At 33.1% G+C, this 27,558-nt stretch overlaps 1 protein-coding gene across 1 annotated transcript in view; it reads left to right on the top strand.

Annotated features, from left to right (window-relative positions):
- Positions 1 to 9,879: 9,879 nt before the first annotated feature.
- The window catches only part of LOC119831955 (protein prickle-like), a gene marked incomplete at its 3' end in the record, with an annotated part of 114,383 nt that continues 96,704 nt past the window's right edge, over positions 9,880 to 27,558 (top strand). Inside the window, exons 1-2 of the mRNA XM_038355526.1 lie at positions 9,880 to 10,046; positions 19,804 to 20,547. Coding sequence (XP_038211454.1) covers positions 19,829 to 20,547 — 719 coding nt within the window. The remainder of the gene's footprint in view (positions 10,047 to 19,803; positions 20,548 to 27,558) is intronic.

The raw sequence follows: 27,558 nt of genomic DNA, 5'->3' as shown, positions 1-27,558 counted from the left end.
CCCAGCTACAATTTGAATTCAATATGCGCGTGAGAGTTCAGCTCCACACGGGTCGCGACGGGCGTTGATAATCTGTGATAGATGGTCCCGTTTGCTCAAAACTCTGGTCCGTAAGTTGCGGTATATGCTCGCACCTTGTGTGTTAATATACAGATATTAATGTTAGCTACAATACAATGCAAATAATAATAAATACTGTTTCAAGCAACTAAAAACAACATGTCACTCATTCTTATACAGAGTGTATGTAGAGAGAATTTGATTAAAATAAACAGTAGGCTAATATTGCAACGTGTGAGACGAGTAAGCTTCATCACGCTGGTTCACCAGCTCTCACCGGGCAAGTACCGCACCCATATAAAATGAGGGAGCCGAAGACCCATTTACTCCTCCTCAACCATCCCAGTCCTTTCCTTCTTTCCTGTAGTTCACGTCATCCCTGTCTTATCCTTTAAAAGCGGGCAGCGCATTCGCAGAGGCGCTCATGGGCGGTGGTGATCGCTTACCATCAAGTGAACCACCAGTTCAGTTGGTTAAGACATATACAACATCTTCACAAAGCCCTTGCTTCGTAGACACTTTAAATTAAGAAATCTTTTAATCCACAATACACAGAGAGCAGACAGTGACCATAACATATGCAAGTAAATGAAGGTGTTACCATATAGGTGCAGTGGCGTGCTAATTAGCGGGTTCGATTCCCCACGATGCTATCTCGTCGCGCTTGCGTGTAGGCTTACATGCAACGCTAAATGCACGTGCTTAAATAATTCTCGTTAAGTGTGAAATACAAAATGGCCGCTGGACTTGACCATTGCTTTTGTCTAATTAAGCAATGGACTGCGCTTTATTTTCAACCGACTTTAAAAAAGGAGGGTATCAATTCGACTGTATTTTTTTTGAGTTTTGTTCGCTCATCATCTCATAAGTATTTAGTGTGTGAAACGATTTTTATGATATTTTTTACTTAAAAGCTGGTGCCCGCCAATAAAATACATTTTTAAAAGTACATCTTGTATAGAGATTGCCTCATTCTTAATATTAATTACAATTTCTTTATTACAGGTAACCATTGTTTTAAAATCGGTGCTCTAACGGTAAGTTTTGTCACATAAATATAGAGTGAATATATGTAAATTGAAATATATGGTTGCTAACTTTATAAAACTAGTTATTTTATAGCCCTGTTTTTTATTGAAGGCACAATATTGTAATAGTGTAATAATTTTCAATTTGTACATTAAATAACTGAAATACCTGGTGGGGATACTCCCGATAACATCGAGATCTAATTCATCCGAGTTTTATTCGATTGAAAACTGCTCTACTAGTCTTAAAAACTAAGACAGCGATCAATTGTCCTGTAATCAATATTAAATTAGTCTCAGTGGAAAATTTCTATCTATTTCGATGATACCATTCAATTTGATTAATAAGCTATTGCTAGTCTAATATCCAGTACAAATTGTAAGATAAGTAAAGTTGTAAAGAGTAATTCAAGATCGAGTTCGAGTCGAAATTGCAATCGAATTGAAAACAAATACAAAATCGAATACATTTCGATGGTAAGGCACCCCACATTGGAATGTTTGTAAATACACGGGGCGGTTCCTTTGGAGATAAGATTGCGCTTATTGCTATAAGCTCTTACTGCTAATGACAGAGATACGTGTTCAATAAAATTAGTCCGGAATTCCGAACGTTCTATCATAGTTAAGGAAAAGGAGCATACAGCCACTTATACGTTTCATCCTTTGATTTTACGCAATCAAATCCATATTCATTATATCATTAATCAATATTGGTAGTGCAAAAGTCTATCTGTCTGTTTGTACGTTTTCAACAACTACGGAACATATTTTAATGAAAATACTTGGAAATCCACGGTCACATTAATATGATCTACTCTTTCTCACCAATCTATTATTAAAGCTTTGAATTAGAGGTGACAGTTTGAAGAATATATTAATTTTAGAATATTTACTATTTAAATAGTTACTAACAATAGCTAATATAATATACACAAATTTTATATATTTTATGTCCTTATTTGCATATATTACGAATGACAAGTATACAGCATTCAATAAATCGCACGTCTACATCCTGTACAAAATCGCTCACAATAATCTCTGTTGATCCTTACCGTGTATTTATAATTTGAATGTCGGTATACCAGTTCTCAGATTAGAAGTACCGTACACCACCGTAAGGTTTTGTCAGGCTCTGACGGTAACGTATAATTTCCTATGAAGGCGACCAAATTGTAGCTATCTCAGTTATTCTTTTGTTTAACGAACTACAACCGTTTGTGATGCTGGACCGTAATCTCGACGCTCTGTTGTAATCATTTCCTAATTTTCTACAATCATCAAACTGAATAGCATTTATAAAATTAAACTGTGTGAGTGGCTAGTCTTTGTTTGTTATAACTTACGTATTTTGTGGTTGCAAAAATGACTAACTAGACGCTTGTCCCGGCTTCCTGATTTATCTCAAGGGAGCATTTAATCGTCTGTATACCAAATTTCATCAAAATCCGTTCTGTAATTTCTGCGTGATTGACGGATAAACATTCATACTAACAAACTGTCACATTTATAATATTAGTATGATTTATGCAATACACAAATGGTTTATTGAATTGTTTATGATTATAATTATCTTTGATTAGTTCAATGTAATTAAAATTTAGGTTTTAATTGGTTAATCGAAATAAAAGTGCAGTGGTCAGGGCCTCGGAAAAGAAAATGTATTAAAAAATAATAGAGAAACACATGAGCGCAATTGTATGTAGAATAGATAACAAAATATACAATATTTCACATAATATACGTAATATTTCACAATGACAATAACTTAAATAATAAATCTTTATAAATCGTTACAAAATTAACAACAACAAAAAGCCTCGACAAATCGTCTCATTTCTATCCAGCCACATCCCATTTTTTAAATCACCGTATAGTCCATATTAATCCATATCTATATAAATAATTGAATACCATACATATTTAATACCGCGTCGTTGCTATCAGGGCGAAATATTACACAGATAAGAAATACTAATGACTTCAGCTTGAGAGCTCATATAACACATCGATATCAGCTGTGCTGCATCTTTGCTATGCATGTATTATTTATTTAAGAGGTTTTTGTTGAATAAATGGTAGTTTTTTAAGTCACGCTTATTTACTACATAGTATAAAACATCACTCTTCAGTTAGATTATTAAAATTACGCAACAGATTTTGATGGGGATTTTTTCAAAAGAGTGATTCAAGAGGAAGGTTTATGTGTATATGTATTTGCTTAATTGCGTCCGTCCGAGTTGGTCGCCAGTAACTTATATAATAACTTAAGAAACAGCAGTTCTAACCCCTTGACCTGGCTCCGTTTGATAGAAATAAAATGGTGTACATTTAACTGTTATTTCGAGGGCTGTAACTGGCTTTTTAGTGGTGTTCCAAGGGATAATGCAAGTAGTCTTTCCTTCTCATCTCAATGGAGCTATTTTGTGGTATGATTTTTTTTGGTTTGAGGCAAAAAAATTCAGGATATAGGCTATAGCCTATTATTTAGGTAACATATATGTTACCTAAATAAAACATCTCTGTCCCATGGGAAGATACCTATTTGAATCATTTCTTATTTTATAAATCTACCAAATTTTATAGGATGCTTATTTCTATGACCATGCAAACGAAGATCAAAGTTAGTATTATATAAATAAAACTATATGGTAATTACAAAACTATAACAGAGTATGTTGTAGAGTTTAGTATTTCATTAAACACTATGTATTTCTTATCAAAAACAAAACAATTTCTAAAATTTATTGCTTTTATATAGATAAATATATTAAAATAACTCATCAATACAGATTATTATTATTACACATTTCATTAATTAACAACAATGTCTCGTCATTGACCTATAAGACTAGGTTTAAAACATAAATAGCAATAGAAAAGATAAACATTCTCACAAAAGATAATCGTGCATTCCTTAAAGATAACATCATATAAATAAAAAAGGTTATTTCAAACCCTATTTCCTTCGCTGAATAATAAGCAAAGGGTGATCCGCCCTAACGGTTGTAATTTTACGGACAGGTGATGTAACCTGTTGTTACATGAATGCGGAACCTTTGGCTAGTAGTGGTGAAATGTTTTTATTTATTTTTCAATTAAATTTCAATTGTTATAGGACCTAAATAGTTAACGTTATATTTAAACTAGGTAAACAAATAAAATTAAATTTTGGTAAATAATTTGCCATTTGTAAAATATAAAAATATTTAAAAAGATGTTATGTAAATGTTAATGTTATTGGATTTTTATAGCGTCAATACGTTATCCCTTTTTAGGTACAATAACAACACTTTAAACTTTATTCGCGTGTATGTTTATACGAAAACCAGTTTAAGTTGATTAAACTTTTATAAGCGTATAAGGTTTAAACCTTCAAAAATTAAGTTTTTGCGGATTTTGTACCGTTTTTATATACTAAGCGAAAGGTTGTCAACCCCTAACCGTGTAATTACAGAAGGTTACTGTTTATCGAACGTAAAGTCGTTACAAAGGCATGCAATGATAGTTTGCTGCATGTTTTTATTAATATGTAGGTAATAATGTTTCCACACAGTATCGAAATATCATTGGCCTAGGCTTAATTAGAGATTCTTGTCGATTCAAGAAATGTACTTTAACTTGCTTTCCACTGCAGCTTCGTATGCTAGTTTTTCGTATGGTCTCATGAAATTCTTTTGTTTCTATTCAAACTCAACTCAAACTCACACTCAAAGTTGATTCTATCGACGAAGCCGTTGCGATGCTGTTCTCCTTCTGAACTTGATGAAAACAGAAGAGATTTGATGACAATAGAGATAATACTTGAGGATTTGTAATCCTGAAGTTATATACCATACCGAACTAAAAAGAAATTATTATTATTCAATTTGACTTATCGTTTTTGAACTACACATACAAACTGTTTTGAGGTGTATGTAACACTAGCTGCGCCACGCGGTTTCACCCGCGTAAGTCCGTATCCCGTAGGAATATCGGGATAAAAGGTTGCCTACATATATGGTATTCCGGTTGTCCAGCTGTCTGCGTGTCAAATTTCATTGCAATCGGTTGAATAGTTTTTGAAAGAGCAACAAACACACACATCCTTACAAACTTTCGCATTTATAATTTATAATATTAGTAGGATACCCATAGTTTATACAATTCTGACAATATGCATAAAAGTTTAAACATTATGTGAATTTATTTATGAACGAATACGTTCAACAAAGTACTATTTTATTACTGTATTGTTTACGTTTCTCATCCCAATCCCATATCCCATTGTTACTTATTAAATGGGATTCCAGCGAACTGAAGATTATTTCAGTTATGTTGGTATCCTCGTTAGCATACAGTATCAATCTATAAAAAATGATTGTTGGCATTACATTGACGCAATTTTTGGTATTATAATGTATTATTCCCTTTATGCTAGCAATGTATAGTCACATAACGTGATGAGAAGATTTAAACTTTCAAAGAATTGAAGAAATGTACAGAATTTATATCCCAATAAGCAAATTATTTAAACATGATCGAAATTTCTGATTAAGCTCAAACAATAAAGACTAAACTACCGAGAGAAATCTATTGCAAGCAATTAATATAATTAGAATGTCATGCATGCATGACGGCACATGTCGCATATCATGCAAGAAGATCGTGTAGTATCTAGATCGTAGTCTTTACAAATCAAAACTAAATAGACATTTATACCAAGTATACTAGGGCCATAGATTCGAGTTCAACGCTCACGTAGCTCAAATTTGTATATCTTTCATAAAATATGTTATTATGATATATAAGTTACGTTACGATTTTTCGTAAAAATCTTTCAATTTTATTAAGGCAAAGTAATTTAATTTTTAGTTTTATAGCATTGAAATGCTTTATAAATGAGAAATTTTGAAAGAATAGAAAAAAATCGATCACGAGGCAGGATTCGAACCTGCGTTTCTTGCCTAACCGTAGCAACGCCTAGCCTCTCGGCCACCCGTAATTAAATTAATAAAAATTATAAAATAAAGTAATTTACAAATAACGCAAACGTCAAATCGATATTAATGGAAAATTAAGCAAATAATCATAAAATAATCAGAGCAGACGAACTTGGGTGAGTCAGCTAGTATGCTATAATACATAATCTGGGCTACATCATAGCGGCACGCGCGGAATGGCGGCTGCTAAGATGTGCCCCGGACGTGGCTGCCCCATCTCACGATCGAATTATTATTGCTATTCAATCAGCATCGGGGTAATGGAATTACATGGAACAACCGATGGTAGGATAGTGTCGGATTGTCTTGCATTATTATCGAGTGGAAATAAGAGCGAGCCTGTATTATTATGTTTATTATTGATGAACGTATGGAGTATAAAAATAATACTAAAAATGTTTTTATTAAAACTTATATTTAATTTTTAGTTTTATAGCATTGAAATGCTTTATAAATGAGAAATTGTGAAAGAATAGAAAAAATTTGATCACGAGGCTGGATTCGAACCCGCGTTTCTTGCTTAACCGTAGCAACGCCTGGCCTCTCGGCCACCCGTGATCCCTTTGATGTTTTTAGATACCTATATTATGTTTTGTATTGGAGACTTATAGTATCAAGCTTTCTTGCTTCTTATAAACTATCTTAGGGGCTATGGTGTCGCGAGAATCGTTTGTATCTGTATAAAATTTGGTACAGAGGTAGAGGTATTAGAGTCTGGATTAGCACGTGGGCTGTTTATGAATACCTTGAGAGTGACGCCGCGGGTTACAGTAGTCGGTTATAATTATAAAACTATATATTTATTTCTAGTTTTACCAGATATTATTGATGTATACAATAATCTCATGTCTAGAGAGTAGACATTAGGATATGCTGACGAAGCGATAACACAGATTAGCCGGTGGCAAATGATACGTGTATGTAATAACGAGGCTTGTGTTGCTCTAAACTTCGTCAAAGATTATGTAATACCACATAAACATAATACTATACTAGTAACTAAATTAGTACTAGCAAACAGCACATATATTTTTAACAGTCGTATTTCTATGCTTTTATTAGATTTACGTGTATGTTTGTATAAAACAGACTCCTTCCCACTGGATTTTGACCCACTTTAAACGAACAGATTTAATTACAATAGTTTCATGAGTTTCTCTTAATATCCTGTTTAGAGTATTGTGAATAGGAGCAAATGAGGCAATTTACAAGGTTTAATCTTTGGATTTTTACACCTAAACATTTATTTTTAACTTATGAAATAAGAAAAGGAAAATAAATCACTTGATGCTATAAGAACTGTCTTAATTGGTGTATAAAATAGAATATTAAAATACTTCTGCTTATACTGACGATTGGCAAAGATTCATCTTTTAAAATGTGTCGCACAAAATTTTATTTTATTTCAATTTCATAGCTTTGAAATGAATATATAAAAAAAATTTCTAATTTTTATATATAATAATATATAACAAATGAGAAATTTTGAAAGAATAGAAAAAAACGCTGTATCGCACTAGTTCACGAGAATCATAAAATTAGGTTGTAATTAGAAGATTGATTAGTTGCAGAAGTAATGGTTTTCTAAATAAGGTATTTTATACACGAAGCTATGCTTGCTTGCATGCTTTTATTAATTAGTCTTTTTCATATATTTAACTTTGGTGAACCTTGTAATTGGTCTGTTTACGTTATTAAATAATCGGTTACAAGTAAAATTATCAGAAAGAATCTGTTATAAATAATGTGCCTACAATATACAAACTATATAACATTTTGTATTTTAATAAAAGTAAAACTCAATCGTGATATAGGAAATAATAAATAAAAAATATAAATAACTAGAAAAATCCTTTTTAGGGTGGTAAGAATTAATTCGTTTGATATGATTACCATGGAAATAAGGTTTCTTCCGGCCCCCTCCATTCATGCGACAGCCCAAGCGGAGGATGGTGATCTCCCTCAAGGGGGGAAGCCCTTGAACGTGTCCACCAGGGTGAACATATAGTAACATCGAGATTTAGAAAAAAAACTATATTCCTAAACTAGGCATCCGCAATATCATCCGTGCTAAAGATTACTTCATATAGTATAAGCACATAATAATTTGTAATCTATAATATAACATTAATTATTTATATTATCTGAGCAAATATGGTGGAGTTCCATACGCTAGTGTAGACACATCCTTAAGAAATTACTAGTATATAATTAATTATAATTTTCAAGTTATCAAGTAATCGGGAAAGTAAGGCGGCTTTCCATTTATGATAAATACCATTAAATTTGTAATTAATGAACCTGATATGGTAATACATACATAAATTATTGCACTGTCTGTCCAGTCTCTGAGGAGTGGCGACTTATGATAATTTGCGTAGTGCTTTTGATATGTTTAGAATATCAAGTTTGTTTCTTGTATTTTATTAGTCATCATACAACGTGACCCACTAACAAATTAGCCTACTATGCCATTCCTACTAATCCCCACTAATATTAAAAATGCGAAAAAAGCTGTCCGACTGTCACTTTTTCACTCTTAAACTACTGAACCGATTTGGATGAAATTTATAACAGATATAGATAGATAAATAGTTTTTTATTGCACACAAAATTTACATAAAAAATAACAGGATGTAGTGTGATAGCGAGGAAAGGATATAGAATAGTTTTTATCCCGAAAATCCCACAGTATCCAATTGACCGCCACCAATTTGCCAACTGGGCATCTTTTCTCTTACTTCGCGGAGAAAGTACACGTCTTTGTTACGTATTTACAACTGATTAGTAAAGTATTTTATATCTGTGGCTAGGATCATCTGATTGTTGAAATTTGATCTCATTCCATCGACTGCAGTTCTCCTGCACTTTTCACACCGGCACGTCCAAATCTGCATTGTAATGCAAACACAAGCAAAGTGCGAGGATTATTTCAGTTATGTGGGTCCGCTCGTTTGCATACAGTACGAATCTATAGAAAGGGATTGTTGGCATTACATTGATGCTATTGTTTGCTGTTATAATTTATTCTTCCTTTTATGTTAGCAATGTATATATTAGTATAGAAGTACTATTCTGCTTTCAAAATGTCAAACAATAAATATTTGTTTTTGAATATAGACTATATATTTTGTGGAGTATGCATAATATGATGTATTTACAAATAAGCAAATTTTAAACTGGGATTATCCTTGAGCCAAGCATAAAAAATTAAAAAAAAAAATACAACACTCGGAAAGCTCAGTGGAATGTAAGTTAAAATTATGTTGCCTATCATAAATGAATGTATCTAAATCGAGCTTTATATAGTGGTTAAATAAACAGTTACTCTAGATGAATATGTAAGTATAAAATCTACAAAAAAAAGCAATTAAAACATTAAAAAAGTCTATCTAATAGTGCCTCCATCAATGTATCGGAAAATAGAACTCTTGATATAAAGCATTTGTCTTATATATCAAACCATAAATAAAAAAAACACTGAAGAGTGTAGCAATAGATAACAAACAAATAAACAGATACACCATCGCTACGCCAATAATTTGATTAAAACCCAAGATGGGCCCAATTAACCATAAACGATATCTAAGCGTCTCTATAAAGCATATTTGTTGACAGCTTGATTTGTTTCAACCTTTCACTTGTCCAATTAAAGCGCAAATAATTTACGGGCCACAACAGACATGTGTAATAAAACAAAAATTTGAATAGCTACTGTCAAAGGATGACATCGTCCGTCTCACTCGCACGCGAGTCCTGGCCATGTTCCGTCCCGCTCGCCGCTGTTTCGCGGTTGGCTAGCCATACTCTTCAGTTGAGCATGCGTCCGCGCAGCAAATAGATGTGTTTGCGCTTGTAATTGTTTGTGAAACAATGCTGTCGTAATGTCTGAGTGTCAGTGTTTTTTGAGAAAGTGAACGCAACAAAGGATTACAGTGTTTTAATGGAAACACGTGGGAATTGTATTGAATAGGTAAATAAATTGGAAAGTCGCATCGCTGTGTGGCCATTTCCCCACACCTGCTGTTTTCTGATTATGATATTCGATGTAAGTTGGCGGTTCATCTTTGTATAAACTCTGTACGTGCGTAAGATTGTGCAAAGAAATAGATAATGTTGAAACGTATTGAGCGCCGATTTTATTGAATAGCAGTGATACAACCTTAAATCAAAACGCTCCTTTTAATTGTGTTATTATTGATAAGGTTGAATAAAAAACCAATACAAAATATGATGCGTTAAAATGTCTTGCATAAGTAAAACTATCAACGCAAAAGAGACAATGTCTGACATATATCCTATATTTATTGTTGAGAATAATAGTTTTTATATCATTACATAGTATAAAGCAAAGTCGCTCTCCGCATCTTTTTACTTTTTAATTTTATTTTATTGGTTTCCAAACAACTTATACACTAATATAACAGCAGCAGTAATAATGTACAACAAGTATCGGTATGTATGTATGCTTAAACTTTTAAAACTAAACAATGGTTTTTGATGGGCTTTGTTTTAATAGATATAGTGATTCAAGATGAAGGTTTACATATGTAAAATAACATAAATAAAACTACTCCGAATTTAACGTGTGCGAAACCGCGGATAATAGCCTGTATACAATACAACATAATGATGTTAACAACCTATATGAATAACTCGACTAAGTTAACATTAAGAGTTAAAATTAATAAAGCACCGATTTTTTGTTAATACCTACAAAGTTGTTATTTACGTCAGTGTTTTTTATTACTTCTCGTATTTTAATTACATTTTTAATGTGAAAAACACGAATATAAAAACATACATGCAAAATCTCGATCTTTATATATATAAAATTCTCATGTCGCAATGTTATTTACTATATTCTTACAGAACGGCTGAACCGATTGTCACGAAATTTTGTGTGCATATCGGGTAGGTCTGAGAATCGGCCAACATCTATTTTCCATATCCCTAATGATAAGAGTAAGGCAGAATAGCGTTTGCTGGGTCAGCTATGTGTATAAATTAAAAGATACGTATAATTTTTATAAAGAACATAATTCAACAGTTAACAGAACAACAGATACCTAAATACTGTCAAATCGAGCAACCTCCTTTTTTCAATCGGTCAAAAAATCTGTACGTAAATAGTAAATCGACTAATAACATTAAACGAAAACTTTAATAAATTTTCCGGATAGGTTCAACATGTCTTTTATCAGTTTATGCAAATTTGAGATTATTGTTATATCCTAATATCTAGGATTTTATTTCCAATGCAATTGATATTTCGTTTCATGTCATTTGTCTATAATCGAAATATCAAACAAATTTGAAAGAACAACCGTATCAAGCAATCCATGAATTACTCGCGTATATAATATATATTTTTGTGCATATAACAAATTTTGAATAAAATTTCAACTCAGTTTCAAATTGCGAAATGTAGTTTCTCTAAAAAACCAAAAGAACCATTACAGACCTGTACTTCTCCAGTCACCAATTGCCAACAATTATATAAGCTACCAAGAAACAAAACGAAAATGGCCTCCAACAGATGAGTATCTGTTCAATCCGCCGACGATTGCCTGAGTTTAATCGGCGCACGCGCAGCGATACCGGCACTGTCTCAGCTGAATTATCGATCGCTATTATGGCCGCCAGGTACTGGACCGGTCGAGATTATAAGAGCACCGAATAATTAATATTTTGTGTATCTAGATCTTTGTCAAATAAGGGTTAGCTTTCAAGTCTATCGTGAATAGTTACTACACTTTATAAGCAATTTTCCCTTACATTATTAACGCGAAAGTCTAAAAACTTATCTGATTCACGGCTAAATTTGAGATAGACTAAGTTAGAATTATTAGGCATTTTCTGTTATATTCAGTAATTAAAGCTTTTCTATTAAAATGAGATTCGAATGGAATCGTTCATTTCATAGAACTTTTGACTGCATTGTGTACGGTAACCCAACATCCAGTAAAAGTAATTACTTATTATCTAATATTAAGTAGCAGTAATTGAATTTTTATCAGATTCAGATTTGTAGCGCTGAAATAAGAGCACGGGGAATTTTGAATTTTCATTTTACTAACACGTTCTCAAGCAATAAACACACTTTAAAATAAAAATAAAAGCACACCACTAATAAATAGCAAGAAAAACACACCCTCGTCAACGATCGCACATAGACTAGAGGCCTCTGTAAATAATTAACCATAGATAAGTGATTGTTCGCTCTCAATAAGGAATGTGGAGGCGGAGATGAGTTCAAGCAATTATTTAACGGGATATGAGGTTACCCGATGTAACAATTGTTCCATACTAAGGTGAGAAAAAATTGCCGCACATGTAATTACATGTAGATGCATTATTCAATTGGTGGCGGAAGTTGATACTTTATCAGGTTTTAGCATAAAACATGACATGTATACACATTAAAAGATCGTTCAAATTGAATTCGATTAGGGAACTAAATATAAAATTTAGCAACATGAGTTAATTAGTTGGCTATATATCATTGAATTCTTGAAATTTCTTAATAGGAATACAAAATTAGGAAGCTAGCAGAAGTCACTGTGGGCTCAGAGCACAAATTAACAGATCTGCTTCTTGTATTCTGATTGATAGATTGATAATATAAATGAATTATCTGATCGGATATCCGCAAAGGTAGACCGCCCTATTGTTTAAGGCTTAAATCGATATAATATCAATCGCTAAATGAATCAAGATAATTGATACTTGATGGCTTCCTTGATTGCAACAGCTTGCACGAAACAATAAAATCTAACAAGTCATTTTCTAATTCTTACTAAAATTCGAGAATGAGACATGTTCTCATGATATCTTTACTTGCTCTTCCAAGAAAATAAACCAATAAGTTAGTACTGTTCATGTTAAAACAAATACAAATTTCGAATCATTATTTTCTCAGGCTGTTTAAAAAAACATAGATCCTATTACCTACTACCTACTAATATTATAAATGCGAAAGTTTGTAAGGATGTGTGTGTGTTTGTTGCTCTTTCACGCAAAAACTACTCAACCAATTGCAATGTTTTTTGGCACACAGACAACTGGACAACTGGAATAACATATAGGCAACTTTTTATCCCGATATTCCTACGGAATACGGACTTACGCGGGTGAAACCGCGGAGCGCAGCTAGTAATACACAAGAGCAAGCATAATTAACCAGGATACTTAAAACCTAATAGAATTCCTAGCCTAATCACAGTGGGAATGACAAAACTCGTCGAGCGAGAAGCGGGCCCATTAATCAGTCTCCGGCCTACTTATGGGGCAATAATTAAAACTGGCCATTTGACGTGATTATTGCCCTGTCTATGCCTCTTAAGGGTGATTGATACTTTCCAAACTCTTACTTTAATTGCGTATTTACGTAGAATTTAAATATCTCCACATAGTTTAACATGAATTTAAGAATATTATACAATCCATAAGAAATGAGAGAAAAGGTTACATAATAGTTTTTATAATTCAATTGGTATAAGTACTTTGTTATTATAGAAGGAAAAGAATCAATTGGATTTATTTAGTAACTAAATTTGTCTAGTTTCTAGTGTCTTGTTAAGTAATCTTTGCTTCGAAAGCTGGACACTTGATAAACATAAACAAATGTGTATGTTTTCTATATTCTCTAAAAAAATATTTACTCTCGTTTTCCAGCCTTCATTATAGTCGCTTTGTATAGTTTACATTTAAATAGACATATTATCTCCATGTTAAACCATTCTCTACCCTCATATAAATGAACTTAGTCACAATGTCTTTCAATTGTCTAACTGATGTTATGCTGAAAATGCCTCTTCCAAAGCCTAAATGAAGCTTCAAGTACCACACTTGTCAAACATAACATTTTCACAGTAGCTCGACCGGTTTTGAGCAAACAATTCATCCCAGAGCTTCGACAAACAACGTGTCGTGGCCTTTATTTTCCCCTCGTACTGATCTGTGTCACAGATTATGTAGTTAACTAGATGATACATACGCAACAATGTTGTCAGATTCTATGGACAGCAAAGCAATAAGTGCTAATATTATTTGCCTCTGCTTTTTCCATTGTGGGAAAAAACAGGTATGTAGGTCGTCTAGCCATCACTTAAAACTGAACATCCTACTTCCTACTAATATTATAAATGCGAAAGTTTATAAGGATGTGTGTGTGTTTGTTGCTCTTTCACGCAAAAACTACTGAACCGATTGCAATGAAATTTAGTACGTAGACAGCTAGACAACTGGAATAACATATAGGCAACTTTTTATTCCGATATTCCTACGGGATACAGACTAACGCGGGTGAAACCGCGGGGCGCAGCTAGTATAATATATAACAAAAATATAATAATATTAATAAACGTGTGAATCCAAGCGAAGAATTGCTATCGATATATCATTGACCTACGGAACGCTATGCTTTCATACAAATGTCAGTTTGCCCCATCTAGTTAAGCATGTCTACTGTCTACATACTGAGTAATAGTAGGCTACCTAATGCGACATAAATCTGGATAGACTTCATTCAAGATACGTATAAACGCGGCAAATCGGCTTACGGTCTGAACAAGTAAAGTGTAGGTAAAAAGCTCGATTCAACAACGTAACTTTATGTTCTTGCTAACCACATATATTTTGATTCTTTTTCGCCATCGCCCTGCCCTGTTCGTTGTTAAACGTATTACTTCTGTTCCTTCAGTTCTCGTAAATGACTTACGATACTTGCAGTCAATAGTAAATTTATTCTATCTATTATTATTCCTTATTTATCCCAAGGTATCATTTCATCGGGATTAAAAAATCCTATCACCGAAGTCGGTTCTTGCCGTTCGGTTTAGTAAGTAGTAGTAGTTTAGTTGAAAAGTCGGTTTCATCAAAATCCCTTCTGTAGGTAAGCGTGAGTGACGGACAAACATCCAAACAAACTAATTTTCACATTGTTTAGAAGTAATAAATTTAAGACCACACTGACTGTAGTGCTGACAAAGTAAATTTCTACGTATTATTTAAAAAAGTTTGTTCATATATCTGCTATGTTATTTCTTTCTTATGAACTAGATAAAAAGCAGCGTCAGGTTCATCCCTGGCATAAGCCAAACTAGATCCTTTTTGGTGATTCTCTGCGACATTTTATTACATTGTTCTATTTCTCTTCTCTTTTTTCATATAATTAATTGTGGCTGGTTGAATAAATTCTCTTTATTTATTCCTTCCATCTGTCAAATAAATTGAAATTGAAAGAGTCGAAATATAACATCGACAAACTATTTTCTCCTATCATCGTATAAATGTACATGTTATATAAATGATCAGTCGGAGTACAAGTACCAGGGGTATCATAACCACATTCCGCAATATTTACGAACGGTGGCACAATTTGAGCGGACCTCGTCTCTGCAAATTGTGCCCGCCAGCTAAACGTCCCACTGACGACTAAATGACTTTCTCGGAACGCCAACTGAGCTTCAGTAATGTTATGTTCATGAACCGTGGAGAATGACTTGGGAACCGAATGTTTTATTGGACATTATGTGGTTGAGGGTGTCTAAATCTTTGGCAGTTTTACATAGATTGCGTGGAACAGTGCTTGGTGTTCATTTCGAATTCTAAACCTTAAAATTTTCAGAACTAGGTTAGAGGTCATGAGGTAAACAGTCAAATGGAGAACCTCCTTTTTTGAAGTCGGTTAACAAAAGAACCACATGGCAGAGACATTTCACTAAAATTAAGGGACCAATAACAGAATAACTACGCTTAATTCAAAACTTAAACCAACTAATTGAAACTGATCCATTATATCGAAATGTTTTAACGTACACCTCATAAACAAAACCGACGACCTCATAAACAAAATTGACCGCCTCCTTGGTACAGTGGTTAACGCGTGAGCGTAGAACCAAGGGGCAGGACCCCTCCAGGGGCAGGTTCGATTCCCGGTGGGGACGCACAAAAAAAATGTCTCGGTCTGGCAGGACACAGAAGGCTGATCACCTACTTGTCCCTAAAGAAAATCGATCAGTGAAACGAATGTACATCATCTGCCCCATACCCCACTAGGGGACACGGGACTTCACACTTTCATAAACAAAAACACGTATGCAACTCATAGCTCTGAAATCAAACAACAATCGATACAACATGTAAATATAGAACATGAGTACGAGATAAGGAATCCAAATCTCCAAAACGTAATCAACTCGCAGCGTGGACCAGTTCTACAATTGATTGCCTGCAGCCAAACGCCTCACTATGACGAGTTACGCCCTCGCGTATTCTTATATCAAAGTGAACATATAAATTGTTTTGCGTTTGATATATTTATGGCGTCATTGGAGCGTTTTTCTCAAGGGACAAGCCTTGACGGATGGTCCGATGTGTTGAAATAATTCTGAGAAATAATCTAGAATCCTTACGCTGAGATTCAATATCAATATCTATATCTAATAGATAACGTTTTCGAATGCATGGCAGCTTTTAGTCACTTCGTCGTTCCTACATACTTAAATAAGGAAGCGATGTATAACGAACTATTAATGCTAATTTGGAAAATTTGAATTGAAATCAAATATTGAAAGCGGCAGTAAGACGCATCATGCAATCCAGTGCTGTAGATCTGAGTTACTTAAAGTATTTGTTATCTGTTAAAAAAAACGCGCCAAAATACAGAAAAAAAAATTGAATTCTAAAATTCTAAAAATGTCAACTGAGAACATTGAACATTGAAAATCGAAACTATGTAAATAATGTTCACTTTTTAATGCAGTAAAATTTTTCAAATAATTTAGGAATGTTATGCTTAAAAACTAGTGATTATTTTGATTTGATTTTAAATTTCGTTTTATTTATAAATACAAAAAATGAAATAATTTACAACAGCTATTATCACCAAAATAAGTTATAACAATGTGTATTCATACCATATAAAAAACAAATATTGGCTTTATGGAACTAACCAATTCTGTACTGTCTGTTCTGTCCGGTTGAGCGCAATTTCGTCATTTGCTCCCTTTTAAATTATAAAAAGTATATTACTTCACCATAAAAAGTGAGTCATTATAAATATGAGTGATGAGACTCCAGGTAAGGAAATAAACTGCTTTTTTAAATATCCTGTTTTGATCGGTAATAATTTGGGTTCTTTCCTCAGGCTACGAAAATTACAAATATGTCGATTGTAAATCATACCCTATCCCGATATTCTTAGAATTGATTTTCAAATGCAAATTGGTTTTAGACAAATGAAATGTTTTAGTAGTAGCGATATATATTTATCTACGTTAATTTATTTCGGAGAATAGTTTTTGGGTCCGTAGGCATCTAGATGGAGTATAAAAACGGTGAAATTATAAATGGATAACCGCTGTTAAAATATAAAATTAATAATGTTTATGTTTAATATGACTATTAGAAAATTTAGAGTCTAAAACAGCCTGGTAGTAATCAAATGAAATCCAATTAATTGTAATAATTGAAGATTATGGTCATATGGTCACACAAGATAGAAGTTATGTCATCTATCTATTGTGACATGTACACATCTTACATCCCATATGGTGAAATCGCAAAATGTTCTTTTAAAAAGTTAAATGTAATAATCATAATAGAGGTATGTTCTTTTTGGTAAAGAAATATGAAATTAGTTTCAGACATAAAAAAATATTCGCCTATCTGCTACATAAAGTCTCATCGAAATGTACAACAACGACGATCCGAGAAAATCTATTCAATTGTTTATTCATTACTATTGAATATACCTACATTATTAAAGTTATAGATTATAGGTTCATAAAGAAATCCTTTACTTTTATGTCTTTGCCCCAACCAGCCGCTCATTTCGACTCTCCAGGGGCTTATCTCATTTTCCGTCCAGCTAATAAATTATCTGTAACCGTTATTAACTTATTCCAAAACAAACGTGTACGAGCTTATAAATTTAATTCCCATAGTTTATTGCGTACATATTTCAAACAACCAAACTTGACCTGGCTTTTGAAAAGCTTTGGCTGAGGGCCGGCCACCTGCGGGTTACTCAGACGTTTTCTTTTTTATCGATAATTGATTTTTAATGGTTCATCCGACACGACGTGATCGGAAAGGTCCCTTTGTGAATACTTAACTTTTTGTGCGCGTGAGTGCTAATGCATTCGACACTGCCTGCACTTATCGATATATTAGGCTAGTTTATTTGGGGGCTCCGTTTAAAGTACTATTGATAACATTTGTGGCGTCTCTTATATAATCTTAACTTAATGGTTGTCATAGTCTGAATTTCAAAAATGAATATTTTTGTTAGAGAACTGGAGGAAGAAAAGGCATTTGCCAAATGAGTCCACTTCTCTTTCCCTGTTAGATACCAGGGAAGGAGAAGTGGGCTCCTATATAGCATAACCTAGATAGGTTTCTACTTCTAAAAAGGTGTTCACCCCACCCATAGAAGAGCCCAACTTTGTAAAGATGCACTTCCGTAATGAAAATTAAAATCGTAAGAAACATACGTACATGACGTAAAATTCTCTTAATGACGTAAAATTACTACTGTATATACCTAGTCTATACTATATATCTTACTGGAAACTTTATAAAGTATCAAAAATTAAGCATCAAACTCTAAATATGACTTAATTTATTGATCCAATAATATTCTCAATAAAAAATCATTGATTATAAATCTTAATCTTAATAGGAAACGTCAATTTATAAATTCCTTAAAATATTGAATCTAATCAAAGATTATTAGGTGTTTCATAAATATTCTATTCTAAACCAAAACCATTGATTTAAACATCAATATATCAGAAGCGATTAATACATCGTTAATCATAAAAATACCATACATTTTCCGTTTGGGAATACTGTAAGCATAAAAATTCTTATGTCTATGGAAATACCCACTATATTATAACATTTTATGTACATTGACTGGATTTAAAAAGGTTCCAGCGAGTTCAAGTCGGTACTTGTTTATTATCAAACCGTAAATACCTCCACAATTTAAATTTTACGACAATATTTAATGTGTGTAATCAACGATATAAAAGGCGAAAGGCTTTAAACTTTTAGTTTAAAGCCTTTCGATGATATAACCATATATTCAATTGTATAGCTATCAAATCTCGCTTGATTTATTCGCTTTTTGTACAGCTTTCTTCTTCTTTCTTCAAACGTTTTGATAAATTATATTTGAAATTTAAAAGGCCGAAATTGTGTTAATCGTGAGAATACTAGATCCGTGACCATTAGCATATAAATATGAGGTTAATCATATTTAAATAATCTACATATTCAATGACGCAAAATATAGAAATGTTGTTTTGTTTGCATTTAAGAATTCATACAATAACTTTCACGGTTGTGTAAGCTCATTTTTAACTGACTTCATAGAGGAGGAAGCTATCAATTAGGGGTGAACCGATTTTCATTTTTTTTTATCTGAATGTTGATTTCATTTTAGTCTAGATCTGACAATTAACAGGCGGTTTAGTTTTTTGTTAAAAATTAATTATAAGTCAGTATTTTCTTTACGATATTTAGATAACAAAATTTAAATTAACGCTAAATCATATTTAATTTAAACGCAATAATCAAAGATGAATCGGCAATAAATTGATTCACTATCAATTTTCTCAATTTTTATTAAATATAAATACTCTACACTCACATAATCATCAATTTATCATAAACATATCACATAAACGATGCTACATTCCAATTAAAACCATTTTTAGCATAATTGTGATAAACTTCGGAAAAATGTCTACCACCGCGACCAGACATGTCAAGTCGTCAAACTCGGCGAATATTCTAATGTGCAAACAATGGTGGAAAGTGTGTTGGATGTATGGAGACCAGGAGAAATACTATAGACAGTTATATGGTAGACGAAAAATAAACACGATGGACAGAGGCATGTTCGACAACACAGATTTAAAACGACCTGGTGCTCAGATAACTGAATTGACGGACGACTTCTTCCAAGACAATGTCACACAAAATCCCGCGCCGGATGAAACGAAAGAATGGTTCGGAGCCGAATCTGAACCCATTTATGGCTTCGAATGGCAAAACGACCAAAGAAGAAAACCAATTAACTTGTACGATTTTAAAGATATACTGACGGACGATAGTCACAGTCTACCTCCAGACGATAGAGTTGTAGATTCAGATGAACAGATACATAGAAACGGTGATGTTATTGGGAAAACGTCTAGAACAGTCTCCAGGACGAAGAAAGGCGCAGTAGTTACAGAAGAAACCGAGATATGTACTGATGGAAGGACGACAGCAAATCTTAGGTTTCATCGATCCACAGTTAAAAGTGCTCCTAATAAAGTGAAAGAAGTTCTTCAACCGTTGAAAGAGGATGCAGTGTTGAATGAGTGTTCTAGGAAAAAGTGTGTTGGTGACACTTTGACGACTACTACGACTACGCTAGTGACGGTGACGCAGCAGATGGTGACGTGTTGCAATGAGTGAGTATTTTATTTTTATCTTTAGATCTGTAGCTTTGAATATTTTTTTGTGATAGTTGGCAAAGGAGCTGATGGGTCGCCTGGTGGTTAGCAAATAGAACTGTTAATAATAGAACTGAATAAGGGAAGTAGGTATGAAGGGTGAGGAAAAGGATGCGGACCTACAGCTTCCACATTCCCTGAACGAAAGTCAGTATCACGGGACTTTTTCACACCGATCGTCAAGGGGCTTTGGTACCTTTCCCGGTGCGAGCTGGCCCAATTCTTGCCAAAGTGTGCTCGACTCCCACACTCATAATAGGTACATGTTATATTTTAATAACAATCTATCAGTTAAATAGATGAAGCTGCTTTATGCCATACACAGATATCTATCTCTGATACATGAAGTCTACTTCACCTTATATGATACAGCTTTTAACATTGATAATATTAATAAAAATTTTGAGATATCACTTGCGATTCTTGATCTATTATAGTACCTGTTTTAGCACATTCAGTGCATTATATCGACCATCCTTATATAACAGCTTTCATACGTGCAATTATAGACTATACAATAACATTTTACACCTGTCATATTCCTATAATTATAGTCTGTGGTTTATATAAAATCATACAGTCGTAGACGCTTTATAACTCAATTAGTGGTGGAGTTTTGCGCAGTGCGAGTATGCGCGGCATAACAGAGAGGTGCGTTTGCCTGATACGAAAAAAAAAATAACAAACATGGCCGCTGGCGGGAACACGACGATGCTATCGTGTCGCTACTGTTTCGTACAGTGCTTTTTCTCTGCTTGATTGATGCGTGTATTGTGAATAAATGATTTATTTAAAAGGTTTTTGCTATGTCAACTCGTACTAATAGTTCAAACGCTCTTTTTTGCTAATAAAAAATAAACGTATTTAAATATTACAATACAAGTCATGTTAGGTTGTCGTCGATAATTTGTATCGGCGTGATATTTTGACTAGTAGTCATTAAAATAATTATGTTTTCACATACCAAAGAACCACTGTTAATGTATTTGACCGCCAATATATCAGGTAGGCCACATAACATATTATAAACATGATTTCATTTTTAAATTAAACATAACATAAATGATAAAATATTGACATCGTTCTTATTAAACCCGGTCATAAAAACTGCAAAAAAGAACCTCAAAATGCGAAATAGCTCAACAAATTGGACTGGACATTAGCAACATATATCTTCTGAAAAGTAAACGCAGCCGCGGGCGTAAATTAGCAATTAATATACAAATTGCACGCACCACGTTCAAGATTGGCATTTACATATGCACATTAATAACCTACTGCGACTGTTTTGAAATTTTAATTGCAATATTATGAAAATTGGTATCGATTACAGGCGTCTGATCTGGACCAAACTATATTTTATAATCAGGATTCGATCTAACAAGTTTGATTTCAGAACACTGCAATCAAATGAAATAGAGTTTTCTAGAAATGAAAACAATCGAATACGAATATTCAATTTTCAAGGAGAATACTCGAATTCCGTAATAGTTTGATAGAGAACAGGATAACGTCAAAAATTATTAACATATCTTATTCATACATACGTTATTTTTACGAAAATTTAATGCAATTAACGCTTCACCATTCTGCCTTTCTACATGTGACATATGCCAATCCGCACTTGGCCAGCGTGGTGGATTATGGCCTGAGCGTAGTGGATTACGGCCTCATATGTGTCCCAGCAGTGGGAACATATATGGCCTGATGATGAGTTCTTATTGTCTATAGACAATAAGAACTATTATTAGCTATTTATAGCAATATCTATAAAAAATATTTTGTTAAAAGAGTGATGAAACTTGAACCATAACTTTATGAATATACTAGCTAGCTGTTTGCGGTTTCGCCCGTGATACGTATACAGCCCATGTCATATATATGCATGGCATATAGCAGTGAAACTGCATTTCGCATGGTGAAAGAATTTTGCGTGAAAACGTAACGAACATAGAAAAATACAAGTTACCTATTTATAATATTAGTGTAGACTGGAGACTAATTCAATGCTGAGTGCATCGAATAAGTTTTCCCATACAAATATGCATTGACTAACTGAATATATTTCGCAATCTGATAACTCGCGCTCCACTTTTAATTAATTACTGTAATTATATTAATTTGCATGCAGCTAAATGGAACGGCAGTATGCGCATGTCTCTCCATAAGGAGAACATTTATTGCTAATTCTCCAACTATTTTTTTTTCTTATCGCCCATTAATCTACTATATAAAAATAAGTCGGGTTTTCCTTCCTGACGCTATAACTCCAGAACGCACGAACCGATTTCCACGGTTTTGCATTCGTTGGAAAGGTCTTGGGCGTCGTGAGGTTTATAGCAAAGAAAATTCCGGAAAAATTTCAACAGAAAAGCGGGAAAAACGAAGCCATCTGGTGGCGAAACGGAGTTCGCCGAGTTTGCTAGTTTGCTATAAATATGCGGTCGGTAATGGAAACTATATTTCATTATATTGAATTAACTAAGATATGTAAGTATATATTTTCAAATTTAAAAGGAAGGTTCTCATTTCGACTGTGTTTGATTGGTTTGTTATCTCATAACTGTCGGCTAGGTGAATCGACATTGATGATTCGTTTTCATTTGAAAGCTGATGCCTTTCGTGTAGACCCGTTAAATTTTTGTGCGATTCAATTTTTTGTAGATACTGTAAAAACAATACGAATATTCTTAAAAAAGTATATAAAAACGGTTGTCTGGTTGAGATGGCTTTTAGCCATAAGGCCGCCATTTGCATACTAGTTTTTGTTAAATTTTATTTCTTTTTTATATTTTGAAAGTGTGCAAGTGAGCAATAAAGAATAAATAAATAAAAATGGCTGAGTATATAAAATAGGAACAAAAAAAAGAAATTTAAATTCTCATCCGATAAGCTTTATCCTCATTTAAATATTACATGTTTTACCATTACAATTATAACCATGAATTGAAGAGTATGTACCAGTTCTAATCAGTTAAAAACGTGTCTTATCTGAATTTCAAGTAAATTTAGGAGCCTATATCTATCTTTGTTTATCTCAGTACTCATTAAAATATTAATGGTTAGATAAAAAAATAAACTAGACGAAACAAAATTCTTGTGGCCTATAAAATAAAATAGATTATATCTTAATATTTATCATATATAATAGTAACTGTGTAGCGAAACTAAACTTCTATTGATGTTAGCGACAGTAACTCTACATGTCTGTCTCTTTTTCACGCCTAAACCACTTAATCGATTTGGTCGCAAACATAATTTAAGTACCGAGATACGATATTTATCTAGGAAATCTCAAAGTCAACACTTTTTAGTAAATAAATGTATAACACTAAAGTCAATTGGAGAATAGTATTGACTAGATTCAATATTGCCTAGACACAGGTAACATAATACTGTGGTAAGGTCTAGGTAAGGTTTAATTCAACTATATACATACTAGCTGTAACCCGCGGCTTCACTCACGTGGAACCGGGGTAAAAAAGCCTATATGCTTATATAGACTAGAATCTATCTCTGTACCAAATTTCATCCAGATACGATAAGCTGTTTTTTGTCTGAAAGAGTAACAAACGTTCATACATCCATCCATACATACTTACAAAATTTAGCGTTTATAATATCAGTAGGATTATGTGGGCAACCGGGTGAGTCGCTACGGCTTCCTTCCTCCTTCCTGCACATGTTATGCACCGTGATTCCGCTTGCTTTTAACATAGGAAATTTAATCGAACGTCTATAAAGAACTGATAACATGGTGTAATTAAGAATTTTATTTACTTGTGGGTAAATATTTTTAAAGATACATATTACTTGATGAAATCAGCAGGAATGATAGTTGAAAAACTTATAACTTTCAATTTTTCTCCATTAAAACCCAACCTATCCTAATCAAATCTTAAAAAATGCTCGAGTTTTTATAAAATGTTTACAGTTAGCAACAGATTTGTCCATTCATTCTTATTTACATAAATGCAATAAATAATCAACAAATAAATATACCACAGATAACATAATACTCTATGTACTATGATTAAGCAAGAGATAATTGTTTATTATATGAGAACTCAAAATTGGTTATTACAAAGGAATGCATACTCTACGCCACAGATTATAAACAAGTCGATTTGGTGCGTGCGCGGGGGCTATAAATTGGACGGATGTAAATTATGAGATGCGCAGGCGCAGGGTAGTGATGTTGTGTTATCGAAGTTTATTGTTTATCGATGTACGGTAAAGATTAAATGAGTTATGAATATTAAAGAAAATTAATAAAATATTAAAAGATTAATGCATATTATTTATCTTTTGTTGTGTTGTTATTTGTGAAACTTTAAAAACTGTGTTATTTACACAGTTTTTAAAGTTTCACATTATGTCTTATACATATTTATCAGCACGAATATTGCTATTAATTATTATGTAGTAAGTTCATTGTTTGTAGTATACTTAATTAAATAAAATACCTGTATTCAAATATACCTGAAGCGTACGATCGCGCTATGGTTCAAAATGAAACATTGACAGTATCAAACGATTTCATAAAAACTCGTATTCGTAGCAAAGTAAGAATTCAAGATGGAGGTCGAATCACATCAATCAATCATTCACATTAATCACTTGAAAGGATAGTCTAGAGCTTTGAGTGTGGGAGTGTGGGTGTCGAGCATGCTTTGACACGAACTGGGCCAACTCTCATCGGGGAAGTATCACACCCCCACTAAGATAGGAGTGAATTAGTAGCGTGCTACTACGCTACTATTCATGTATTTCGTTCTATTGATGGGAGAATCGGAGGCTTATATCCTTTTTCTCACCCTTGTCAGTCTAATTCCCGTTGTCAATTCTTTCCTTATCCCTTACCTCTTAAAAGCGGGTAACATATTTGAAGAGATGCTACCTCTGCAATCATGGATGGTGGTGATCGTATCCCATCAGGCGATCCACCTCAGTTGCAGTATAACAAAACCACCGCTAAAATAGATTAGCTATAGCGAATAAAATTTACGGAATGTTGTTATCGATAAAAGCGCAACACTATCGACATCAAAGACACGATAACGTCGGCCGAAGGATACAAATTGCGGGCCTAATGACAATTTCTCTAATTGAATGAATAAATGATGGCTGCATGTAATATATTAGGTTCTTACATAATTGGATGAATTATTGTGGTACTGTTATAATTACCATAGTGTGTAATTAGTATTTATTAATGCTAATATAATGAACGGTCGGATAAACCGATAAATTTTTAAGAAAATAGTCTTTTTTTTAAGTAAATATATAAAATAGGCTGAGTTTCACATTATTTATTCATATGTGTGTGAAATAATGTCTATATCTAATGTCACTTAGAATTTTGTTAAAACAAACATTTCACATTTTAAAATCGTAAACTGTTTTTATGTCCGTTTTCAAAGGCGTTTTTCTTAATTTTAACAAAGTCTCTATATCCTATACCAAAAAAACACAATACTTGGTACGCTAGTACCTATTAATAGAATATACACTAAAAAGGGTCCAGACAAAAATTGTCAATCAAACGTAAATAACCAATCCACTTAAATCGTACGACAACATTCGTTCAACAGACTAAGCAGTTCACACTTCCCTCCTTTTGTGTCCCTCTCGCACTTATCTAGAAACAATTCGTTAGAGGGAGACGGCTGTGTTGAATTTCACAGTGGCCTGTTATGTTTGTCTGTTTGTCTAACTCTCGAAGGTTTACTGCAGGTGGGTTAAGTGAAATGTTAGTGGGATATTGCTTTTAAAATCACTCGTGTTTACTTTCTATGGAGTATGGATTGGAATGTACTTACATCTTATAAATATAAGGTTATGTATCTAAATGTATGTGTCTGTTATGCTTTATCGTTTGTGCTCAATGGATTTGGTTGAATTTATTTATTTATTGATGTACCAAAGATGGCTCAATTTTAAATATATTCAAAATTTCAGATATAAAATTTTATTTTCATTCTAAATTGGCCTCTAATTATAAGTACATACAGCACTCATCATTCAAACATTGAATTGAATATTGGTAATGTATAGAAAATTACCTAATTCATAAGAAAAAAAACGGTAATAAGAACGATAGAAATACAATGTTGTCATAAAAATGGCTCGATACAGAAAATTTTGATATAGATTAAGATGATATCTGTGAATGATGAAAAAAAATATGTATTAAGAAAATGTTATAGACAAAAGAGGCAATGATATATTTATTGTGTTCAAAGTGAAATTGGTTCCTAAATATTTCATAAAACACAACATTTTAGGGTATTATAAAACTTCAAGAAAGATACGTAAGTGATACTTTTACCTTTGCTAACCTATAGTTTAGAAGGTACACATAAACAGATAAATAGACCACGCGCGAAGCCTGGTCACGTTGCTAGTGTTGGATAATAAATACAGATAATTGGCGGCATGTAGCTCATTACGCGCGTAAGGCAAGCGGAGTATGCAAGTTACATAAGTCGCCCTATATGGTCTTAGCACTAGGTGGTGCTAATTTCTAATTGAAATTCTTAAAATAAAATACTAAAACATTGTTGTAAAAATTTATACGATATTCCTATTTCCTATTATATTGAACGTCTATAACTTACGTGGTTAAAATTTTAATTTAAAAACAACTTTTTCGAAACGAATTTAAAACGTAATTATAACAACAAAACAATAACATAATAGAATATGGCTAAATCTCTTAATCTTCTGTATATAGAAGAAATAAAATGTTGTTCGTTAGTCTCGCTAAAACCCGAGAGTGGCTCAGCGGATGTTGATAATTTTGGTTTTCATTCATTCGTAATCCAGGGAAGGTTTAATGGTAAGAAATATAAAGAAAAATGCATCACCAAACTTTGTATGGCGTTGCGAAGTTCGCCGGCTCAACTAGTAATTAATAATATATAAATAATATTATATAACCCTCATAGGAGGCCTGTCTCCCAGCAG

The sequence above is a fragment of the Zerene cesonia genome, chromosome 14 (assembly GCF_012273895.1).
Source record: "Zerene cesonia ecotype Mississippi chromosome 14, Zerene_cesonia_1.1, whole genome shotgun sequence".
In the NCBI taxonomy this organism is placed as follows: Eukaryota; Metazoa; Arthropoda; class Insecta; order Lepidoptera; family Pieridae; genus Zerene; species Zerene cesonia.
Note: the sequence above shows the minus strand (reverse complement) of the source record. Positions and strands in the feature narration are given on the sequence as shown.